The sequence below is a fragment of the Prosopis cineraria genome, unplaced genomic scaffold, assembly GCF_029017545.1.
Source record: "Prosopis cineraria cultivar Desert tree isolate PC_DT_omini unplaced genomic scaffold, ASM2901754v1 PC9, whole genome shotgun sequence".
Lineage (NCBI taxonomy): Eukaryota > Viridiplantae > Streptophyta > Magnoliopsida > Fabales > Fabaceae > Prosopis > Prosopis cineraria.
Genome location: NW_026555340.1, coordinates 5,919,017 through 5,941,254, shown reverse-complemented (window position 1 = coordinate 5,941,254; position 22,238 = coordinate 5,919,017). Strand labels below are relative to the sequence as shown.

General features: G+C 32.7%; 1 protein-coding gene across 1 annotated transcript; it reads left to right on the top strand.

The window, feature by feature from the left end:
- Window positions 1-1,098: 1,098 nt before the first annotated feature.
- LOC129320417 (importin beta-like SAD2) lies at window positions 1,099-13,384 on the top strand. Its single transcript, XM_054965866.1, has 22 exons — window positions 1,099-1,430; window positions 1,714-1,849; window positions 1,925-2,012; window positions 2,138-2,287; window positions 2,599-2,761; window positions 3,615-3,799; window positions 3,895-4,068; window positions 4,965-5,110; window positions 5,193-5,316; window positions 5,392-5,572; window positions 7,199-7,358; window positions 7,461-7,502; window positions 7,594-7,712; window positions 7,827-8,025; window positions 8,366-8,497; window positions 9,532-9,635; window positions 9,759-9,938; window positions 10,442-10,581; window positions 10,669-10,808; window positions 10,947-11,107; window positions 12,449-12,575; window positions 12,659-13,384. Exons 1-22 carry the CDS (start codon window positions 1,341-1,343, stop codon window positions 12,817-12,819), a joined length of 3,102 nt encoding a protein of 1,033 aa, XP_054821841.1. The 5' UTR covers window positions 1,099-1,340; the 3' UTR covers window positions 12,820-13,384.
- The last annotated feature ends 8,854 nt before the right edge of the window (window positions 13,385-22,238 follow it).

Here is a 22,238-nt window from a genome sequence, read left to right as displayed (position 1 = left end):
AAGTTTTACCTATATTTGATAACTTATCAGATTATAATTTATAATTATAATATTATTAATTTACAATTATATTGTGTTATTTTCTTAACAATAGACAAATTATAGATTTGTTTCTTATATTTATTTTATATATGCATTTAATATTATTTTTTATTAAATTTTTTATCTGATTATTATATCATCGATTTAATGATAAATTAATTATTTAAATAATAAAAATTAAAAACAATTAACTTTACAGTTGACATCTTATTCGGTTTTTAAAATATAACTAGGGAGTAATTCAATAGAGACTTTTCAAGAGAATTTGAATAAATTAAAGGACATTTAACCAAATTTATTTACATTCAAAGCTTCTAAATTTTTAAAATTTCACTGCAATCTAAGGGTACTAATTTGATATTAAATTATTAAGAGAAATGATAAAATTGTTCCTGTTTTAAATTAATATCAAAACTTTTCTACTTTACTTGTTAATTGTCCTACTTCATTTGTTCATTTACTTGTGAAATATTGTTATTTGCCCTATTTAACTTGTGTTTATTTTATGTATCTAAATCATCTTAAGACCACTTATTGATTCCTATATTGTATGTTATTTATTTATTTATTTATAGACTATTATTAATTGTCTTACTTTACTAGTTTATTGCCCTATTTCACTTGTTGATAACCAGACTTTCACTTGATTTTATTCGAGAAAAATAAACAAGTGAAATAAGATACTTAACAATATTCGGTAAGTAAATAAACAAATGAAGTAATATAATTGATAATTGAAATAGAGAAGTTTTGATATCAATTTAAATGAAGGGTAATTTTGTTATTTTTTTTTAAAATTTAATATCAAGCCAGTATATTGGACTGTGATAAAATTTTAAAAATTTAAAAATTTTGAATATAATTAAGTATGATTAAAAGATCTTTGTTGAAACTCTCCCCTCTTTTTCCTTCGGGATCAGATCAACGGATCATAAATTAGAATAGGCTATTTTCTGTCCATTATTCAAGTATTCTCGTATCCAAACAGGCGGTCATCCGTTATTTCATTGGTTTGGTTCGTGTACTGTGTTGAAAATGGTTAAAACCCGTAAACCCTAATACTTTAAATAGCCTCCTTCTCTCTCTTGCACTTTCTCCCCGCAGTCTGGAAGCTCTGTTTCATTGTCCATTGCTCACACTGCTCTCTAAACCCTGTGGGCTGTGGCGCACTTAATTTCCCATTCTCAATTGGGATTGGGGTTTAGATTGCCGATCAAACTCCCAATTTCCGTTGCTCATTATATCATCATCATACGGTTGATTTTGTTCAAAGTTGGGATTTTGATCCTGGTGAGATAATGGATCTCCCTAGTCTGGCTGTTGTACTCCAAGCTGCTCTTAGTCCGAATCCTGATGAACGCAAGGCAGCTGAGCAAAGCTTGGATCAGGTTCGTCTGTTTGTTATTAGAATTCCTCTACTTTGGTTTAGGAACAATTCGAATTTCACTTTTTGATTAGAAGTGTTGTTTGATTTGACTTGATTCTGAATGTTGACGCTCCTTGTTTTGCTACATATCTCGACGCTGAATGCTATTTACTTTTGTTGATTCACTTCCACGGCAGTGTTGCTCTTTGTGACTTGAGGATTCTGGTGTTACGGGAATGATTTGAATTCAATTGTGGATTGGTTTAACATGGTTCTGAATTATATATGGTTTTATCTTGTTACAGTTTCAGCATGCACCTCAACATCTTGTGAGGCTGTTACAGATCATTGTAGACAACAACCGTGACATGGGCGTGCGCCAAGTTGCGAGCATTCATTTCAAAAACTTCATTGCCAAAAATTGGTCTCCCCATGATTCTGGTATGTCCTTATCGTTGGTGGGAGTTGAAAACTGAATCCCTTGTTTGCTGATCTTTGTTTTCGGCGATGATGCAGAGTCCCAGCAGAAGATCTTGCAGAATGATAAAGACGTAGTGAGGGATCACATTCTTGTGTTTGTAACTCAAGTTCCTCCCTTATTAAGGTACAGTTGTTGAACCGTGACTACTATGCATTTCGAAACTCTTATGATTCAAAAAGCAAGAAAGTGCAATCTCATGTAATTACTTGCATTTTATTAACTTATCTTACTTGACCACATTTGTATAGGGTACAACTTGGTGAGTGCCTGAAAACAATTATACATTCTGATTATCCTGAGCAGTGGCCACATCTTCTTGACTGGGTGAAGCATCACTTACAGGATCAACAAGTCTATGGTGCCTTATTTGTTTTGCGGATTCTTTCTAGGAAATATGAGTAAGTTAGCGCTGGTAATTATGAAGTATAAAATATTATTTTCTAGTTGAAAGAAACTGGACTATTATCCTTGATTGTATTTCATTTTACATAACTATTTATTTATAATATAATTTTGGTGATTGCTTCCTAGCACTTGGTGCTAGTTATATCCAATGGGTTTGGTGTATCTCTTTCCGTCCAAAGGAGTATTTTAGTGTTGTAAATAGTGTGTATTTGAAATCTTATGTAGCCCCAGGACTTATTCAATATTATATACGAAAGTTCTATATGGGAATATTACTAAAAGCTATATTTCCCCCAATCCTCAGGTTCAAGTCAGATAATGAGAGGATGCCGGTTCATCGAATCGTTGAGGAGACATTTCCTCACCTTCTCAACATATTTAACAGGCTTGTTCAGATTGCCAATCCATCACTCGAAGTAGCAGAATTAATAAAGCTTATCTGTAAAATCTTCTGGTCCTCCATATATGTATGTTCCTTTACCTCTCTCTGAATATTTTTTGCAGCAAGAGTTTATTGTATGCACTATGCAGTGAATCGAATAGTAAGTGGACAACTGCTGCATTTTTTGAGATTTATCTTAATCTATGATCTTTTCACCCTTTGTACTGTATGATTCTGTTACAAAATTTGTTGTTTACCATGCTCATGCTGCAATATGTATTATACAATTTAACATCAATTTGTAATGGCACACTATCTTTCTTCATATTAATTCAAACATCCGAAGATTGAAATCTCTTATAGGATCCTTTATTCCTATGAAAATTTGTCATCCAGAACTCTTTTAGTCTTGTTTGATTGTACTGTAGCAAGTGTTCTCTGATTTCATGTACCGGTCCCAGAAATATATGAAGTCATCTTAATGAGCTGTGTAATTCCTAGTCTTGGTTAATGTGATGTGTATTTGAATGATTTAACCATGCTTCTCCTGAATATGGTCTTTCATTGGAGTTATTTGCAAATGAATGTGAAGATAGAAATTTTAATTGACAATTGAGATAGCATAACTGTCTTCTTGTGCATTTTCTACTTTAGCTAATGGAAATTACTCGGGCATTCATTGGTTTATTATTTGTTGGAGAATAAGGCCCTGTATTCATTCTTCAATCTCAGATTTATTAGTTTACCAGTATCTGTTATGATTTTGTTTTAATTATATGAGATCATCATAAGAGGATTAGATTAGATTACAATCTTTTCTGGTTTCGACGGTTAGAGTAGCTAAGGATTTTTGTAGCTACCAACCCAATGAAATGCCATGTACTACCTATTCAAAATTTATGAAGAGATTCCCCTGAAATTTATTTGAATTTATTCAGTTGGAGATTCCAAAGCAGTTGTTTGATCACAATGTCTTCAATGCTTGGATGGTGCTATTTTTAAATGAACTAGAGAGGCCTGTCCCGTTGGAAGGTCAGCCTGTAGATCCTGAGTTAAAAAAATCATGGGGTTGGTGGAAGGTGAAGAAATGGACAGTTCATATTTTGAACAGGCTGTATACTCGGTAGGTTTGATGTCTGAACAGTTTAATTGAGAAATATGCACTGTTCTGCCTAAATAATTGAATTGACTTTTCTTTGGGTGTTCATTATTTTAAAGTTTTGGGGACTTGAAGCTGCAAAACCCTGAAAACAGAGCTTTTGCCCAAATGTTTCAAAAGCATTATGCAGGGAAGATTTTGGAGTGCCACTTAAATCTGTTGAATGTTGTTCGAGTTGGTGGTTATTTACCTGACAGGGTTATCAACTTGATTCTTCAATATTTAAGCAACAGGTGGGGTCTTTTTTTGAAAAATGATTATCAATCATTTTAATTGTTTATCCATATCTTTCAGTGGCACTCACATCATATGTTTCATGTCCAACTTTTCTGTTGTAGAGTAAATTCCTATTTTATCCATAATTTATGGTTTATTTAAAGTTATAGATCGGTAGGGAAACACACTTGCTGTACATTAAGCTAGCTGGGATGGTTTATGAATGGTTATGTTTTTTTTTTGTTTTTTCTTTTTTGGGACTAAAAAAAGCAGAGTCAAGTTCGTGCCTTTTCCTAACTAAGCAGTTTGCAATACAGTTTAAATTCCTACACACAAAGCTAATGGAATCATAATGGTTTTATGTGGGAGTAACATGATTCTTCATAAATAATTTTATTATAATTTCCAACACATCCAATTGCACTAAAGAGCTTAAAGTTTGAAATGATAATTAGGCGTAGGCTTCCAAACATTTTGTTGGAATCCTAAAACTTTTGATCTTGATTCCATGTCTATAGAAGTTTAAAGTTTTAAGTTGAAATGGTTCTTGACAAAGAGCTATTAATAATTTTGGAAAGTTTTATAGGTTAAGAGTAAGGGAGCTTGCTCCTAATAATTTAGGCAAGTCTTGTAGGCTTTGGAAATAGTTACCTTGTAGTGCTCCCAAATTAAAGAGTAGAATCTGTTTGTGCAGCAATAAATAAATTTTTTTACGGTATTTTCTTTGATCTCTTCTCTCTCTAAACTTCAGTCCTCCAATTTTCAAAACAGCTATGGAGAGAGCTCAAGATAATTTTGATGAACTACTTTATTAAATTTTTTATTTTCTGTTGCTCAGTTGTCAACAACATATATGGTGATTCCAAAGTTAGTTCATTTTGTCTGAACTTCTGCTTTTAATTTATATGTGCAGTATTTCAAAGAATAGCATGTATTCTTTGCTTCAACCTCGGCTAGATGTTCTTCTTTTTGAGATAGTGTTTCCCCTCATGTGCTTTAATGATAATGATCGGAAGCTTTGGGATGAAGACCCCCATGAATATGTAAGGAAAGGCTATGGTAAGTCTTATTGGTATGAAGTTGATATTTAAGGAAGTTTTTAGTTGTATTTGTGCTTATAAATTCTTATTCTTTTCTACAGACATTATTGAAGACTTGTACAGTCCTAGAACTGCTTCAATGGATTTCGTGAGCGAGTTAGTTCGGAAACGTGGGAAAGAAAATCTTCACAAGTTTATTCATTTCATAGTCAAAATCTTCAAAAGGTAAAATTTTTTTCTCACTTTTTTGAGCAGATACTTCATGAATTGGGGATCATATTCAGGCTTCTGCTGTGCTAGGTATGATGAAGCTCCTGCAGAATACAAGCCCTACAGACAGAAAGATGGTGCTCTTCTTGCTATTGGGGCACTTTGTGATAAATTGAAGCAAACTGAGCCGTACAAATCTGAACTTGAGCCTATGTTAGTGCAACACGTCTTGCCTGAGTTTAGCAGTCCGGTTGGCCACCTTCGGGCAAAGGTATCACATCTATCTCCATGTTGGACAGTGTCTCTCTCTCTCTCTCTCTCTCTCTGTTTTTTTTGGTAAAGACAGTGTCTCTCTTTGCTCTCTCTCTCTCTCTCTCATCTCTTTTGGTGTGCTGGGGGAAGGGTAATAAGATTGTGATAAATTTCAAGACTAAATTATCCTTTGAGCATGATGTCCATGTCCAAAGTGTATCCTTACATTGGTGTCATTATTTGATTAAGTGTTCTCTAAGCATAAGAATGAGCAAAGTAGTGGAGATTGGGGCTGTTGGTTTGGCGTCTCCACTCTGACAAAGTGACTTTTTTTATTGTTGTCATAATCGGATCAATATTGTTTTCTATAGAGGGGAATACAATCACACTTTTTTTGGGTTTGTTTTGAGTGATTCAGATTTCATGTTGATACACTGTGTGAAAGACCTATCCTCTCCAAATGATTCTGATGTGTAGTGGTAGAAAGAGGGAAGAAAGAAATAAGAAGGGAGAAGAGAGGAGAGTGAGAGAGAGAGAAGTTTCTGAATAATACTCTGAATTTCATTAAGCATATCTTCAGATTACCACAACCTTAAATTTATAGGTACTAATCTGATCCTTTTATTTCCCCGACAGACATAACCAACTATCTACCTATTAACAACAGTCTCAACCAGCTAACTACCTACTAACCACTTTTGAATATCTATTTTTCTAATTACATATCAGATTCATTATTTGATTTTGTTATAAAGAATGAAAAATTAATCATTTGATTCCTATACTTTTGACTTCATTGTAACTAAGTTTCTAATCTCGGTACAACTTGATTTTCATATTTTAACTCAGTCCCTGAATTTCAAGTCAATACAACTTAGTCCCTATAGTTTTAGCTATTTAAAACATTAGTTCCTGAGTTTAATGATAACTTTATTCTTTATAATTTCAATAGATAAAACTATAGGCATGGGTTGGACTTAGTCAGAGTTCAGGGGCTAAATGTTGACTCCGTCATAACTGTAGGGATCAAATAATTAATTTTTCCTATGAAGAAAGAATGAATTCTTTTGTTCTCAAATAATTTTTAAATTTATAATTATAATTTAAAATGTTACTATTTAAGGGTGGCATAATGAAGATGATGAATTCTTTTTTTGGGAGATTAATAAAGAAGGCACAAAGCCTTGAGAGCTAGGAGTCAGTAAGGGGTGTAATATATTTGGATCATGCTCACTTCAATCTTAATGGCGGTCGTTGATGTCATGTTATCTATAAGCTCAATAGTAGATGTGAAATTTAACTGGCTGTTGATGGACCAATTGAACTAATATTCTAGTAATTTCTTCCTCCATTCTTTTTGCAAGACTGGATTACATTCTCTCCTTTCCCTTCACTAAAGAGCATAACCATGCAATGAAACATTGAATTTCATTTTTTTTTTAATTTTTATTTTGGTCTGATAAATGAATTTCTTAAATTTCTTTTTTTATCCATTGACTTTCCTCTAAACAATCTAACCATTACCTTTTGCTACATGATGTGATGATATGACTGGATGTAAACTAATATTTATTTTAATAAATCATGTAAGTCTCAATTATCTATTCAGGAAATTCTGGTGCTTAATATTTTTTTATCAAAACAGGCCGCATGGGTTGCAGGACAGTATGCTCATGTCAACTTCTCTGATCAAAACAATTTTCATAAGGCATTGCAGTGTGTTGTGTCTGGGATGAGAGATCCAGAACTTCCTGTACGGGTTGATTCTGTTTTTGCTCTGCGTTCGTTTGTTGAAGCATGTAAAGGTGATCTATATATATTTTGACTTTCATGTCCGTTTGTTCTGGTTTGCTTCATTGTTTTTTATGACTAATTTTGATCATGCTTTTTTCCTTGTTTATGTGCAGATTTGAATGAAATTCGTCCTATTCTTCCTCAACTCCTTGATGGTGTGTTATGTTAAATGTTCTTAGCTTATACATTAAATTTATTAATTGGCTGGCTTATTAAACAAGTTTTACTAAACCAAAATCTTTACAGAGTTTTTCAAACTCATGAATGAGGTTGAGAATGAGGACCTCGTATTTACTTTGGAGACTATTGTGGACAAGTTTGGGGAAGAGATGGCACCTTATGCACTTGGGTTATGTCAAAATTTGGTAATTGAATCTTCAATTTGTCTTTGACAGGTTTTTTTTTTTTTTTTTTTTTGGGTCTCATTTGAGAGCTTGTCTTCTCCATGTAATAAATTGAACTTATTGTTCTAACAACAGGCAGCTGCATTTTGGAGGTGTATGCACACAGCTGAAGTTGATGACGAAGCTGATGATCCAGGTGCGCTGGCAGCAGTTGGTTGTTTGCGTGCTATTAGCACGATACTTGAATCAGTGAGCAGGCTTCCTCATCTTTTTGTTCAAGTTGAGCCAACTTTGCTTCCCATAATGTGCAGAATGTTAACAACTGATGGTCAAGGTACTTCACCTTCAATCATGATTTCTTGGATTATGTCTAAGGGTTTTGTTTCTCCATTTTGTTCCACCTTCTTTCATTGTTCATGCCTTTTTTCCTGTTTTGAATAGAATTTCTTTGACATTAGTTAGCTTATTGTTTTTAATACATCAATATAATGTTTCACTGGGTCAAAAATGTCATACTAGAAGCCATACTTGTTTAATTTGTGCCTTGAACTCTGGATTTTAAGTGGGCAGTGTGTTGTTTAATGCTTGGTGTTTGGGTGAAGATTAGAGTTTTCAGATACTCAGATTACTTTGCATGCCATTAATTTCTTTTCGTTTTTTGTGCATACCTGCAGAGGTATTTGAAGAAGTTTTGGAAATAGTATCATACATGACTTTTTTCTCTCCAACAATATCGCTGGAGATGTGGAGTCTTTGGCCACTGATGATGGAAGCACTGGCAGATTGGGCCATTGATTTCTTTCCAAGTATGATGCTCAACTTCATTTCTGTTACAGTCTATTTTGATTTCTTTTGGTTACTTATTTAAGAATCTGGTTCAGAACGTTTCTTAATTGGCCTTTCTAATTTTCACGGTAAAGCTTTGAGTTGGTGTCTTCTAGTTGATTTGAAGATAAACTCTTTATTCCTGCAATTGGAACAAATAAAATGATCTAATTAATATTTAAAAAAATGAACATGACAAATTTCCAGTCAACCATGGAAAGTTCTATCCTATCTAACTATTACACGAGTATGGATAGTTATAATTGGCGAGTTTACACTGGTATCCCTCCCACTGCCCTCCCAAAATGTTTTAAGCCATTATACAGCTAGATTTAGTCCATGTGCTTTATTCTTGTTTTGATATGCTTTTTTAATGGGAAGGAGAAGTTGAGTACTCAATCTCAGCTAGCCACTTTGTATTGCTGGAAACAGTTCCAGCACATATGCTACAAGATATATGCGTGTCATAAAAGCCTCAAACAGAAGAACCCTACACATGCCTAATATAGCTATTTACATAAATGGGAGAAATATATAAATATAAGAGCTATTATGTGTCAACTTTTTGCAAGAAAGAGCTCCCATTGTCACAGTGGTGTATTATGTGAGCATCTTCTAGGAGCTATTTCTGTGCATGATTTGTCAATTGTTTCATAATCTCTAGTTGTTCTCATGCAACTGTTTTCTACTAGTCTGGTCTGAGACTTGCATGATGTTTGTATGAACGTTTCTTTGTCTTTTCTTGGTATCCTTCTCCAGTTGCTCTAGCTTTTTAATAAAGGTTCTATATGTAGTGAGCTGGTATCTAAGCTTTTTTGAAGACATGGTAAATGAAGACTAGCATGGTCTTGTTGTATATAGACATAAAATCCCTAGAATATTAATAATCAGGTTTTTGACTTGATTAGTTTGCTTTAATCTTTCAATGTTTGTATATAGTGGCATAATCTTCAAGTATAATTTTGTATCTGTTACATACATTTTTATTTACATGGTAATTTTTATATTTCTGCAGATATCCTAGTTCCTTTGGACAACTACATTTCAAGGGGAACTGCATATTTCCTTTCTTGCAAAGAGCCTGATTATCAACAAAGTCTATGGAACATGATTTCATCTGTGAGTTATTTTCATGTTGAAATTCTTTCTAGTTACTGCCTGTTAGGTTTGAGCTTGTTACCAAAAACTATGGTTAATGTTTCCATGTTATTGATGCCTTGGTTCTTTGTATTTCTATTTCAGATTATGGCAGATAAAAATATGGAGGACAGCGATATTGAGCCAGCTCCAAAGCTTATTGAAGTTGTTTTTCAGAATTGCAGAGGGCAGGTGGATCACTGGGTTGAGCCATATCTCAGAATAACAGTTGAGCGTTTGCGTCGAACTGAGAAATCATATTTGAAATGTCTTCTCATCCTAGTGGTAAGGAATTATTAGAAATCATAATTAAAATGCCAGAACACTTTCAAAGTTAGCTTGATTTTTCTGGGTTATTCATGTACTGCTATTCACTCTAGAGCTCCAATGTTATGGAGATTGTTTGTTCAAGGCTACGCATATTAAAACTTGTTTGGACTTGCAATTGGCTAGGCATTTGTTTTATTCCTGTAACTTGTGTGTAAGTTTGCTGTTATTCACTGGTGTTGTATTTAAAAAGTTGATAGGCATAATATTTATAGTTCAGAGTAATCCTTCTTTTCTGTGAGTTGATATGGGTGTACCTCAGGGCTACAATTAGTAAATATTACTTTTTGGACCAAAAAGAAATGAACATTATTATTTGTCTGATTTATCTTTTTTTTTTTTAATTTATAACTATTAGTTTAGTAGTCTAGTTTTTCTTCTAGTATGCGAAGGTTCATGTGATCATTTGTTAGAGAAAATAAAGATTAAGGCTGCTTATAAGAGAAGAAATCTTTTTGTAGATTGCAGATGCACTTTACTATAACGCAGCACTAACTCTCAGCTTATTGAAAAAGTTGGGTGTTGCATCAGAAATATTCAATCTTTGGTTCCACATGCTACAGCAAGTCAAAAAGAGTGGTGTTCGTGCTAATTTTAAAAGGCATGCACATGTTCTTTTCTCTCCTCTGCTTTCCCCTGTAAGACTATACTAACAGTAACATTATACCCTATGAAAATATTGTCGCAGGGAACATGACAAGAAAGTTTGCTGCCTTGGTTTAACATCAGTATTAGCAGTTCCAGCTGATCAATTGCTAGGAGATGCCTTTGGTAGGGTGTTCCGGGCCACACTTGATCTTCTGGTTGCATACAAGGATCAAGTTGCAGGTTTTTGATTTGGCCTTTCTCTTATTTGACAATTTTCATAATTATTTATTATAATTTGACCTACAGATGGTATTGGTTTGTCATCCTTAACCTGATTTGTGGTTGCCCAATTCTTGGTCTGTTTTACTTTCTGTGCAGAAGCTGCAAAGGAAGAAGAAGCTGAAGATGATGATGATATGGATGGTTTTCAAACTGATGATGATGAGGATGGCAATGGTGACTCTGACAAGGAAATGGGCGATGATGCTGAGGATGGGGATGAAGCTGACACAGAAAAGCTTAGAAAGTTGGCTGAACAGGTGTGTAGACATGATCCCTTAAAAAACCTTTATGTATGCTTGTTTATGTTTGCAAAGAATCAAATTGAGAACGAGATTATGCGCAATATGAATGCTGTAGAGGACCTTTATGTGAACTTATAAGCCATAACTAACGCAAACTGCATGTTTCACACACTAGTTAGTGTACGTTAGGATTAAAAAATCTGTAGCTGAGATTGAGAATTAATTGAGGTTAGAAGAAAAGTCTGTAATTATAATGTGATTTATGTTTGGATACGTTTTTTTTTTTTTTCATAAGTTAGTTAAGTATACTAAAATTTGTTTGAATAATTTAATTCAAAAGCTTGTTAAAATGTAGAATGACAAAAATGGACATGAGTTTTCTTATATATATTTTTGTTACTAATTTGATATTTAAAAAAAAAGTATTAAACTTACAATTACAATTTTTTAAAAAATAAATTACAAATATAAAATACAATGATAAATCAAAAATCTTAATTTTTAAAAAGGTAGAATTAAATGATAAAATTCAAAATATTCAATTAAAAAAATTCATTATTATAATGATAAAAAAGATATGATTTTTTTTATAAATATTTTTGTGACTAATTTGATATTTTTAGAAAAAATATTAAATATTAAATTACAATTTTATTTTTAAATGGTAGAATTGAACAATTTAAAATGATTCCATAAATTATAAAACTTAAATTTTATAAATGTGTTGCCCGGATTTTAAAAAATAAATTACATTGCTACTAACTTATAAAAATTATGATTTTTTGATTATTTTTTATTATGCATTAATATAAATGTATTGACTTCATTGATTAATTTATTAGTGTTTTTATTATGAATATTTTATGATGAGAGATGATAGATGAGAGATCAGTGAAGCTTCGCGCCTATCACGAGCCAAATATGAGAGGGTGAGGATAAGGGAGACAAAAACCTTGTAAAATTTGAAAATAGCAAATGCAGACTTCACTTTTTTCAACGAGCGTTACTTTATAAGCTTCTTTTCCTGGCTTCAGTTTTAACGCACATTTTTCTTAAAAGATCTTTTCAAAAATTTTGTATCCAAACAAAATTAGAAGGCCGCTAATGAGCTTTTTTATCCTTAAATGAGATTGGAGTCCCCTCAAACATACCCTTAATTATTATCCTGAAGATTTTATGTAATGTACAAAACATTGTCTGTTGAACCAGTGCAGTATTATGTCTTATTGTCTTAATTTAGGTATTGGAATATTGAGATCCTTGGTTGTTATTGCATCTTGATGTATTTTCATCTCAAATGCTATACATCCATCATCGACAGTTTATATTTATCCTGTTCTGTTCGTGGGGTTGTAGGCAAGGTCATTTCGACCCGATGACGAGTATGATGATGACTCAGATGATGGCTATAGCGATGATGAAGAGTTGCAGTCTCCAATAGATGATGTGGATCCTTTTATTTTCTTTGTTGATACAATGAAAGGTATGCTGACGACACCCTTCAAAGATATATCACTTGGTTGTTTTTATCTGAAATGCACCCGTCAAATATAAATTTGTCTGCAGCGACGCAAGCATCAGATCCAATGAGGTTCCAAAACCTGACTCAAACCCTTGAGTTGCAATATCAAGCTCTTGCCAGTGGTGTTGCCCAGCATGCTGAGCAGAGGAGAGCAGAAATTGAAAAGGAAAAACTAGAGAAGGCACAAGCTGCCACAGCTTCATAAGTCTCTGGATGTACATTCTTGGTCATGTTTTTCTCTCTTTTTTCTCAAAATGCTTAATGGAAGTACAGGAATGCCTCTATATTTGAGGTACTGGTCAAAAGAAGTCAAAAAAAAAAAAAAAAAACTGTCAGTTTTGATGTTCTCTCATAGCTCTGGGCACACAAGTTCCCTTTGAAATCAAAGAATGTTTGATTCAGGGAACGTTGGGGTCGGCTTTTTTTGGTGAGCGTGCCCATTTTTGCATGCCTATGTTGTCTTTTTCTTCTCACACCGGTCGGTCTTCCTTGTTCAGTCAGCAAGAGTGTGGTCCGTACAGATTCGGCCTGTCACATAGATGGGTAGTGTTGGGTGGCCAATGGATGTATTGGTAATTTTTGGTGAGATTTTATTTTTATCGCCATTGAAAGATCTGTCATTATATATATATATATATATATATTACAGTGGAGCATAGTCTTCAAGTATTGGCTAAGGGATTATGCAGAGCGTATGGATGGTGTCCTACGAAGGTTGTGAAACAGTTCTTTATTCTTTTATGATATATCAATTTTGTGGGATTATTTTATCTCGATGCATCGATATTTATTGTGATTGAGTTGTATATCATTATTATTATTTTTTAACTGAAACGTGGCATCATGTTTAGAATGTTTCCATTCAAGTATTTATCTGGTGCAAAATTAACGAGTCCAAACTAACTGTCAATTCGTAAATGCTGTTACAAGTTATGTGTCCAACCTGACTTGTTAATTAGACATTCTAATTTTAAAAAATAAGAGTAACTTTGCTTATCAAATCGGCATTCATTGATCAAAAGAAAATTTATTTGAATAAGAAATTAACAAATGCTCTCGCTAGCAGACTTGATGGACGGCACAAGAGGTAGATTCGCTTCCTTGGAGTAAGTGGAAGATTAAGTTCTAGTTTGGTTTTATGTCGTCAAAAGTTAATTTGTTAATAGTTAATTTGATAATAGGAAGTTTACTAAATTTTTAATTATTATAATAAAATTTGTATTTGCATGCATGCATGCGCATGTGTGTTAAAACACATGTTATTTAAGTCAATTTAGTATACTAAAAATTATTTAAATACATATAATCAAGGTTAAGAAGTATGTTAGATCTTGAAGTATTACATGAAAAATGTTTTAGATTTTGAATTTTTAAAATGTGCAAAATAAATTTTAAACTTTTAAATTCATAGCAAATTACTTCACATCATTAACTCACCATTAATGCCATTATTATTCACTTAGTAGGGCCTAGTCGAAATGCTAGTATGGCAGTCCCTTGTTAATGTGTCACTTGTTAACAAGCATTATAGACCTTGAACTATTGCATGAGTAGCAACCTAGACTTTGAATTTATGTATAGAACGCTATTATTATATAGAGCAAATTAAACTTAGCGTGGTCTACTGTGGTGAACACATTTTTGACCGTGGCGAACATCCCATAATTTTGTAAAATGACTTTTTTGTTCTCTTTTTTTTGCAATGTTTTTGCATTATTGGCAGTGGCGAACGATTCATAATTTGGTATTAAATAATGTTTATTTATTCAAAATAAGAGTTATAGAGTATATGGAAGCATAGAATACCAATCGTTCAGAAAACATTACAAAAAATGGGGGAAAAAGTCATTTCACAAATTATGGTTTGTTTACTATGGCTAATAATGCATTCATCAAGGCAAACCATACTGAGATTAATATGGTTCACATAATAGTCAGCATTCTACACATAAAAAATAGGGTACTTTGCTTTGAATTTTAAAGTTTAGGGTCTAAGATGCTACTTGTACAATAGTTTAGGGTCGGTGATGCTCATTAACAAATGAAACATCAGTAAGGGACTGTCATAATCATCATTTTGATTAGGTCCCACTAAGTGAACAGTAATGATGTTAATAGTGAGTTAACGATAGGGGGTAATTTGCTATGAATTTAGAAATTTAGGATTCATTTTGCATATTTTAGGAGTTTAGAGTTCAAAGCACTTTTTGCATAATATTCAGGGTCTAGAATGCTCATTAACCTTGTAATAAAAAGTTCTCTTCAATGTATTATTACTGAAACTAGATGTTGATTTTTATTTGTAATATTTGTTATACATATGTAATATATAGGAAATGATCAAAAAGCAAAAAATTTTAATATCATAAAATTTAATATATTAAATAGTAGAAATATAAGATACGAAATTTGATATATGACTAAAAAGTTATATAGATAATTCATTATATAAATAGTTTAATATATATTAATTGTTTAGTCTATAATACATAATTTGATCTTGGGCCAATGTTTAATTCATCCATCAAGGCCCAAAGATTTGCTTGTAGAGGCACATTGTTTCAATTGTGTCCATGGAGCTTCACATTTGGCTTTAGGGCTCAACACTTGATGAGCATTTAGATTGTAACATTCAGAATTTTTAAATATGGAATAAATTGCTAATTAAGGGATAATAATTTAATTATATTTTCGGGTTGTTAATTGACTTTTTAGGTCATATTTAGCTCTAAATTGATTTAGGATGAAAGCTAGATCAAGTTGGGTTGCATCAGGTAGAGCAAAAGTGAGTTTTTGCTCTCTACATCGTGAGCTGTAGCTTGTGTGCCATGAGTTGTGGCGCATGGCATAGCACAACACAAACAACATAAAATACAAAAATCATCAAAAAAGGTAGTTTTGGTGAGGGGAAGCCTAGAACTCGAAGGAGAAGGATTTGGGCACCGCTAGGGCTTCAATTTGGGTGGTTTTAGAAGCTAAATTGGATCCTTAAACTTTTAGGTAAGTTTATCACTTCTCTCCTCTACCTTTTCGTCTCATTTTCATTGGATTTGGAAGGTGAATATATTTGCTCTGAATGGATTAACCTGAGTCTATGTTTTAAAGACTTCAAGTAACTCTAAAGGTTTAAATTTCTTAACCTTAGATAAGTGATAATATGAACCTTAGGTATTGTTTGGAATGAATTGGATCAAGCCCTAGCTTAATTATAGGGTTTTGAAATATGACAAATTGAAATATCAAGTGTTATGTTTTAATAGAGTTAGAGGGAAGCTTTAGAGGATTGTGTGAACTATTTGTAACCTTGATTAGCATCTTTGTTGAGAATAGGAAGTGGGAGAATTGGGGTGATATTAATAGCTAATAGTGCTTGTGTTAATTAAAAATTAACAAATAGTACTTATTATTGTATATTGAGGTGTGGGGAAATTTGCTTTGACACAAGAGAAAATTTTGTACCATGAGTAACCCTTTTAGTAATAAAAGGATTGAGGTAACTAAATAATTTACATTATTTATTATCTTGTATAAGTTATTCATTAAGTTGTTTTTGTATGATTGGATATTTATACATATATAAAATTTGTAAAATTTAAGTATTTTAAAAAATATGTGGAGTATTGATTTGTGAAATGTCATGTTTTTGAAGCAAGTGGTAAGATCCATTATATTTGTTTAGAAAGTGGTTATGCATGGTCAAGTAGAGATATGCAGTGAAATGTGGCATGTTAGAGAGTGCGAGGTCACCCTAGTAGAGTTAGTGGAGATTAAGTCCATATGACACTGCTGGCACCTCAAGACGTCAGGTGCAGCTCATATTTCTCCTCACTGTTCGAAAAGGGTGCAGTGTTGAAAATTTACTCTCCTTAATACCTAGAAGGGTATAGAGTTGGAGACTATGCTCCTTAGCATCCATAGGATGTGGTGTGGGAGTAACAACACCTCAATTACTTATAATAGGGGGAACCTGTAGTTCAGAAGTGGCTTGGGATGCATTGGCTAAGAAGTCCTACCATGGATGGTGAGCTTGAGGACCATACACGTGGTTTGGTTTTGTGAAATAGCCTATAAATTTGGTTGGGAGTATTGGAGGATCAGATGATTAGCAATCATGCATTGTAATTGTGGCGATTTGTTTATGATATGTTTGTTATGCATATTTTAACGTTTGTTTATAACTTAACATATTAATTGGTAATGTAGATTATCTTAGTTACTGAGATTTTTATCTCACCTCGTGGTTATTATTTTATAGGTTCTACCATCGAGTTTGAGCAAGGGAAGGAATCAAGCAAGGATTAGATAATTAGCACCACTTGTACTGGTAATTTCCAATTTTATTTTAAGTTGTGTACGTAAACTTAAATGTATGATAATATGAGTTGCTAGTTAGAAATGCATGTCATTTTGATTCATTGCACTTATATTATACTATGCTATTCTGTATTTTAGCTTAAGGTTGTATATAATGTGAATATGTGGTAATTTTTGTGGTGAATGACTAAAATGCTAATACAAATGAAAAAAATGTTGTATACATGTGGTGATAACGAATATGTGGCAATAGAGGGCAAATGATATGTGATTGTGATTTTGTGACTTTGGTCATATTAGGTGAAACCGGCATTAAGTGGCTAAATTTTGTGTTTGGTATGTTATTGTGTGTTTAAATGCTTAATCAGATGTATATTGGTCCAATGGTCTTGATTTGAGCCTCAAAATGGGTTGATGATATAAGTTTTGAGTTTTGGATACTTGGATGCTTGAAAATCATTTTAAAATTTGACTTTTGCTTCCAAATGTCTAAAATTCTCATATGGTGTCGGATCGTAATAAAACTTATATCATTAGTTAGCTTATTGAATAACTTTGCGTGGGCACTTGAATCACTCCAATCAAATATCAGATGTAACAATTGGCCTTTTTATGCCATATGCCATGACGCATGGATCATGAGCCGCAGCTTATGTGCCAAAATGCACAAAAATGATATTTTTAGCTTTGTTTTTAAGTGTTTTGCTTTTCAAACTTTTTCATGCTTCACATATATTTAAAAATCATTAAGTTTGATCTTAAACTACTTATTTAAAAGGTTTTTATGGGATCCCAAATGAGTTTTGAATTAATTGTAAATGTATCATTGTTTTAACCCTTCTGTGTTTATAGTAAGCTTAAGAGTGACCTGTAGCTCCTAATTATCATTATGATGTAATAGAGTGGTAATTTTTAGTAATGTCAAGAAGAACATTACATAGACTATTAGATTAAAAATTTGGACAGTCTAGACTTTTAGATTTTATTTTTTATATTTATATTTTATTTTTATTATAGAAAAGCATAAAATTTTAATAAATCTATCTCACCATCAATATGGATTTAGTTTGAATGATATAATTTTATATTAATTTTTTTAATTTTTATAAATTGATTATCTAGGCATATCTTAAACAGTCTAGATTTAATAATAAACTTTTTCTAGAATTTTTATAAATTTTTATTTTAGTAAATATGATAATAAAAATAAAAATAAAGATAATTGTCAGATTGACACTTTAAAAAAATTAACAAAAAGTTGCAACTTAAAAATTTTATATCTAAATTGTCTAAAGTATATTTGGATGATAATTTTTAAAAATTATAAAATATTTAATAGTAAATTAGATCATTCATATTAAATTTTTATTATTTAGATTGATGATGAGGTAGATTTATTATTTTTATAATTTTTATTTTAATAAATATAAATAAATTATAAAAATAAAACTTGTAAATCTGGCTGTCCCTTCCATATAACAGTCAACCGGCACTCACTAGGCCATTTACGTTCTCGACAGCACAATCACATTTCAGTTAGCCAAGCCAAGCTATGCTTCGAGAGACTTTGTTGCTTCCACTACCCATACTTTTTGCAAAGATGGTTTTGCAATGGCTGCAAATTTCGCAAGCATTCTTCCTTCCACCACCACAACTAACCATTGTGCACGGTGAAAATTTGAAAGATGAATTTGTTAGTTACATGCACTCCAAAGCTCCCAACAAATGAGTGCAAAGAGAGAAGCGCAAGCTGAGCTTATCGTGTTATTTGCAGCACGACCAAGGTTTTGCCACAGCCAATCTTCAAAAGGTTCATTACTTACCAATTGGTGCAGCTTGTTCTGAGGTATAAGGGCCTCCCAAACATCACGTCCCATCTGGATTACGTAACAGGAAACCGGCACTCGCTGGGCCATTTACACTTTTGACAGCATCATCACAGTTCAAAGTTACCCAATTCAGTTTGCCAGGCTATGCTTCGAGAGATTTTGCTGCTCCTACTACGTGTTTTTTTTTTTTGGGCAGAGATGACATAGCAATGGCTGCAAATTCCGTAAGCATTCTTGCTTCCACCACCAACTGACCACTGTGCACAGTGATATTTGGTAAGACTAATTTGTTACATGCACCCCAAAGCTTCCGGCAAATGAGTCCAAAGAGAGGAGCCCAAGACCCTAAAGGTTTTGCAACAACCAATGTTTGTAAGGTTCATTTAAGAATTGGTGCAGATTGTTCTGTGTTATGAGGGCCTCCCAAACGTCACGCGCTAGTTTGCGTATCCGTAGAACATGGTTCACATATTCTCCTGTTGTGCCACAACTGGTTCAAATGTCGCTATTAGATATGTGGCGTCTCACTCGTTCATTGTTCGTAAGTAGCGCACCCTTGGGAGCTTACCAAAGGGAAGGTTTGAATACGTTGACCGCTCTCATGTTTCCAGATAACATTCCATTTCTTGTCCTGCACGTTCCATTTGTCCCCCATAATCAGATCGTAAGTAGGGCTGACTAAGAAAGTGCTACTTGAGGTTCTATTCCAGAAATGTTTAGCACATCCATCGTGTGAGCTTGGTGGTTTTTGTACCTGAAAAAAGAGAAATGACTTGGTTTGAGAGGTCCTTGTCAAAGAGCCTCCAATTCCAATTTCCATCAATTCCAACGAAGTTACAAACGGGAAGAGCAAGATCTTGCTCCATTATATCGCAATTAGCAAGAAGCATTAAAGGACCCACATTAGCAAGCCAGTAATCCACTCAGAAATGAACCTTTGTAATACTCAAGAAGTGGTAAATTGGGTGTTAATCAAAATGTTGACACTTCAAAACTTATTTAACAAAGCAAAGTGTAGGCAAGTTAAGCAAATTTAAGTTTTAAATTTTATTTGCAAGAATGTTAATGTGATTTTCACAATCTCAATAATGTAAAAATGATTAAAATCAAGTTATAAGTGTAAGCTTGAGTAACAGCTTGTAAATATTTCAAGTTTAATGTTTAACAGAAAAACATAGCATAAATTATAGTAGTTGGAAAATAGAGAATTGAACGAACAGAGAATGCAATGTAAGATTTATCCTAAATTAGCTCAACCCTTGAGCCTACATTCATTCTTTAGGCATACTATTTAAGCTACTACAACCCCTCATTATCATAGTGAGTTTGTTTCTTTCTTTTTTTTTTTTTTTTAACTTCAAGATAACACCATTTCTTGAATTATGAGGGAAATCTCTTCCTCACTTTTACAACATGTATACATAAGATTATGCTCACATAAAACTCTCTCTAAGAGTATAATGAGTACAAGTAGGCTCTAATACTCAAATGATAAAGATATTGAAGATATTAACTCAAGAACATTGTTCTTTTGTATAATAACAATAGAAAGAATATAAATCTCATAAATCAATAATTTCCAAGCTTATCTCTTATTAAAAAAAAGTTTTGATTGTTATATTTGCCACATCTCACATATTAACACTCTAAGTATGCCATCTAATAGAAGGAGGAACCAATGTAGCACTATCAAAGTACTTACAATGAAACTTTTTGCTACTCTTTGAAAACATAACTCCTTCGATTCTTGAACCGTAGATATAGATAAGGAGATATTATTCACTAATAAGCTCAGAATGATTTTAATTGAAACTTTTCTTTACTTTAAATCATGTATGTCCTTAGAACTGTAGTGAGATCTCAATCCTTACCTTTTTTGTTTCTTTCTTTTCTTTAACCTAGCACGGTTTTACTCTTCAAGTTTCACCACACATCATAAAACTTAAATAATAAAAAGTGTTCGAACAACATTAGAGTCATCCATAACATTATATACAAGATATGCCATATACTATATGGCCTTGAAAATATCCTCAAAATATTAGTGGACTAAATGTCCACTATATGTCCATATATATATATACATATCTATAACTAGTCAAAAAAATCACTCTCTTGTATGCCACCCTTCTATACATTGGCCTTTCCTTTGTCAATCCCACTTGTGCCTAAAAAGTTAGTTAGAGATACTAAGATTTGGAGAATCTTAACAGCAACTATACTACTCATGTATTTATAGCATGATATATATATATACACACACACCTTTTCATAAAACATTTAAGAAAAACCATGTATATAAACATCATAACTATAGTATGGAAATTCACATTGGCCAAGAAATCCAGCATAACATCATCATCATCATAAGCATATATGGCAAATACTTCATCTTAACATGCTCAAAAATAAGTATAAGAGTTAGTATTAGTTAGCTACCTGTTGCAGCTTTATCTCTTAAAGTCTTCAACCTTGGGATTCGCTCACAAATACCAGCTCTTATCATAGGATAATACTAGGGTTAACATTCATATAAAGCTTCTTTTATAAATAAAGAATGTACCTTAGCCTACCCCGACTTAATGCTAGACCTCGAGACCAAAGTATAACATATAAATTTAAACTTCTTCGGTCCATAATGACCAGATTTAGGTGGCAGCAAGTTCCTTATACAACCATGCCTAGTCTAAGCCTAAACATGAAACATACATTTAGTAACTTTAGACTTTGGGAATTCTCAAGTTTCTGCCCCTTTCATAAATTTTCCAGAATTTTGTATTAACTTTGAAAAATCATAACTAATTCTAGACAAATCATTTGGTCCTGACATTGGTCCGTAAATTAACCTTGAGAAGTTCTCTGCAATGAAAAATATTTATACAACTTCCTTTTGCTATAGGAACAGCTTATAGCCTCAAGATCCCCACTGTTCCAGATTAAAACATAGCTATTTCCAGTTTTTATATCCAAACTTTAAAAATTCACAACTCATTCATTAATAATCTTATGAGCATGTTTTTAGCGTCCATTAAAGCCATTTTTAATATAAAAATATCATGTGGGCCATTCTGTAAACTTGTAATTCCAAAATCACAAACAAAGTTCAGTTTAGCTAAACTCGCTTCCAGTGACTTCCAGATTCCTGGCCTTAACTTAGAGATATCATAACTTTTCCTATATTTATTTGTTTAACACAAAATAGGGCTCATTTTAAATCCTATTAAGTATACTAAAACATATCCAAATTTCGTAGCCAGAACAAAAGTATACAATCTGGAAAGTATCACGCAACCAACCAGACTGTAAATTAAACTGTGTTGAACTTATGCTTGTATCTCATAGACTATCCTTTGGGTTTGAAACTATAACTTGTTTTTAAACACTTACAGCCTTTAATACACATATAAATAAAAGTTAAACAATGTTTCTCAAGCTTTTTAAGACTTCATACATGTCCAGAAACTTAATAGAAATTTCGGAC

Bases quoted from the DNA above. Each gene is read 5' to 3' on its own strand.
- LOC129320417 (XM_054965866.1), top strand. From the start codon at position 1,341: ATGGATCTCCCTAGTCTGGCTGTTGTACTCCAAGCTGCTCTTAGTCCG. The intron at 11,108-12,448 runs GTGTGTAGACAT...GTGGGGTTGTAG, and splicing joins TTAGAAAGTTGGCTGAACAG to GCAAGGTCATTTCGACCCGA. The intron at 12,576-12,658 runs GTATGCTGACGA...ATTTGTCTGCAG, and splicing joins CTTTGTTGATACAATGAAAG to CGACGCAAGCATCAGATCCA.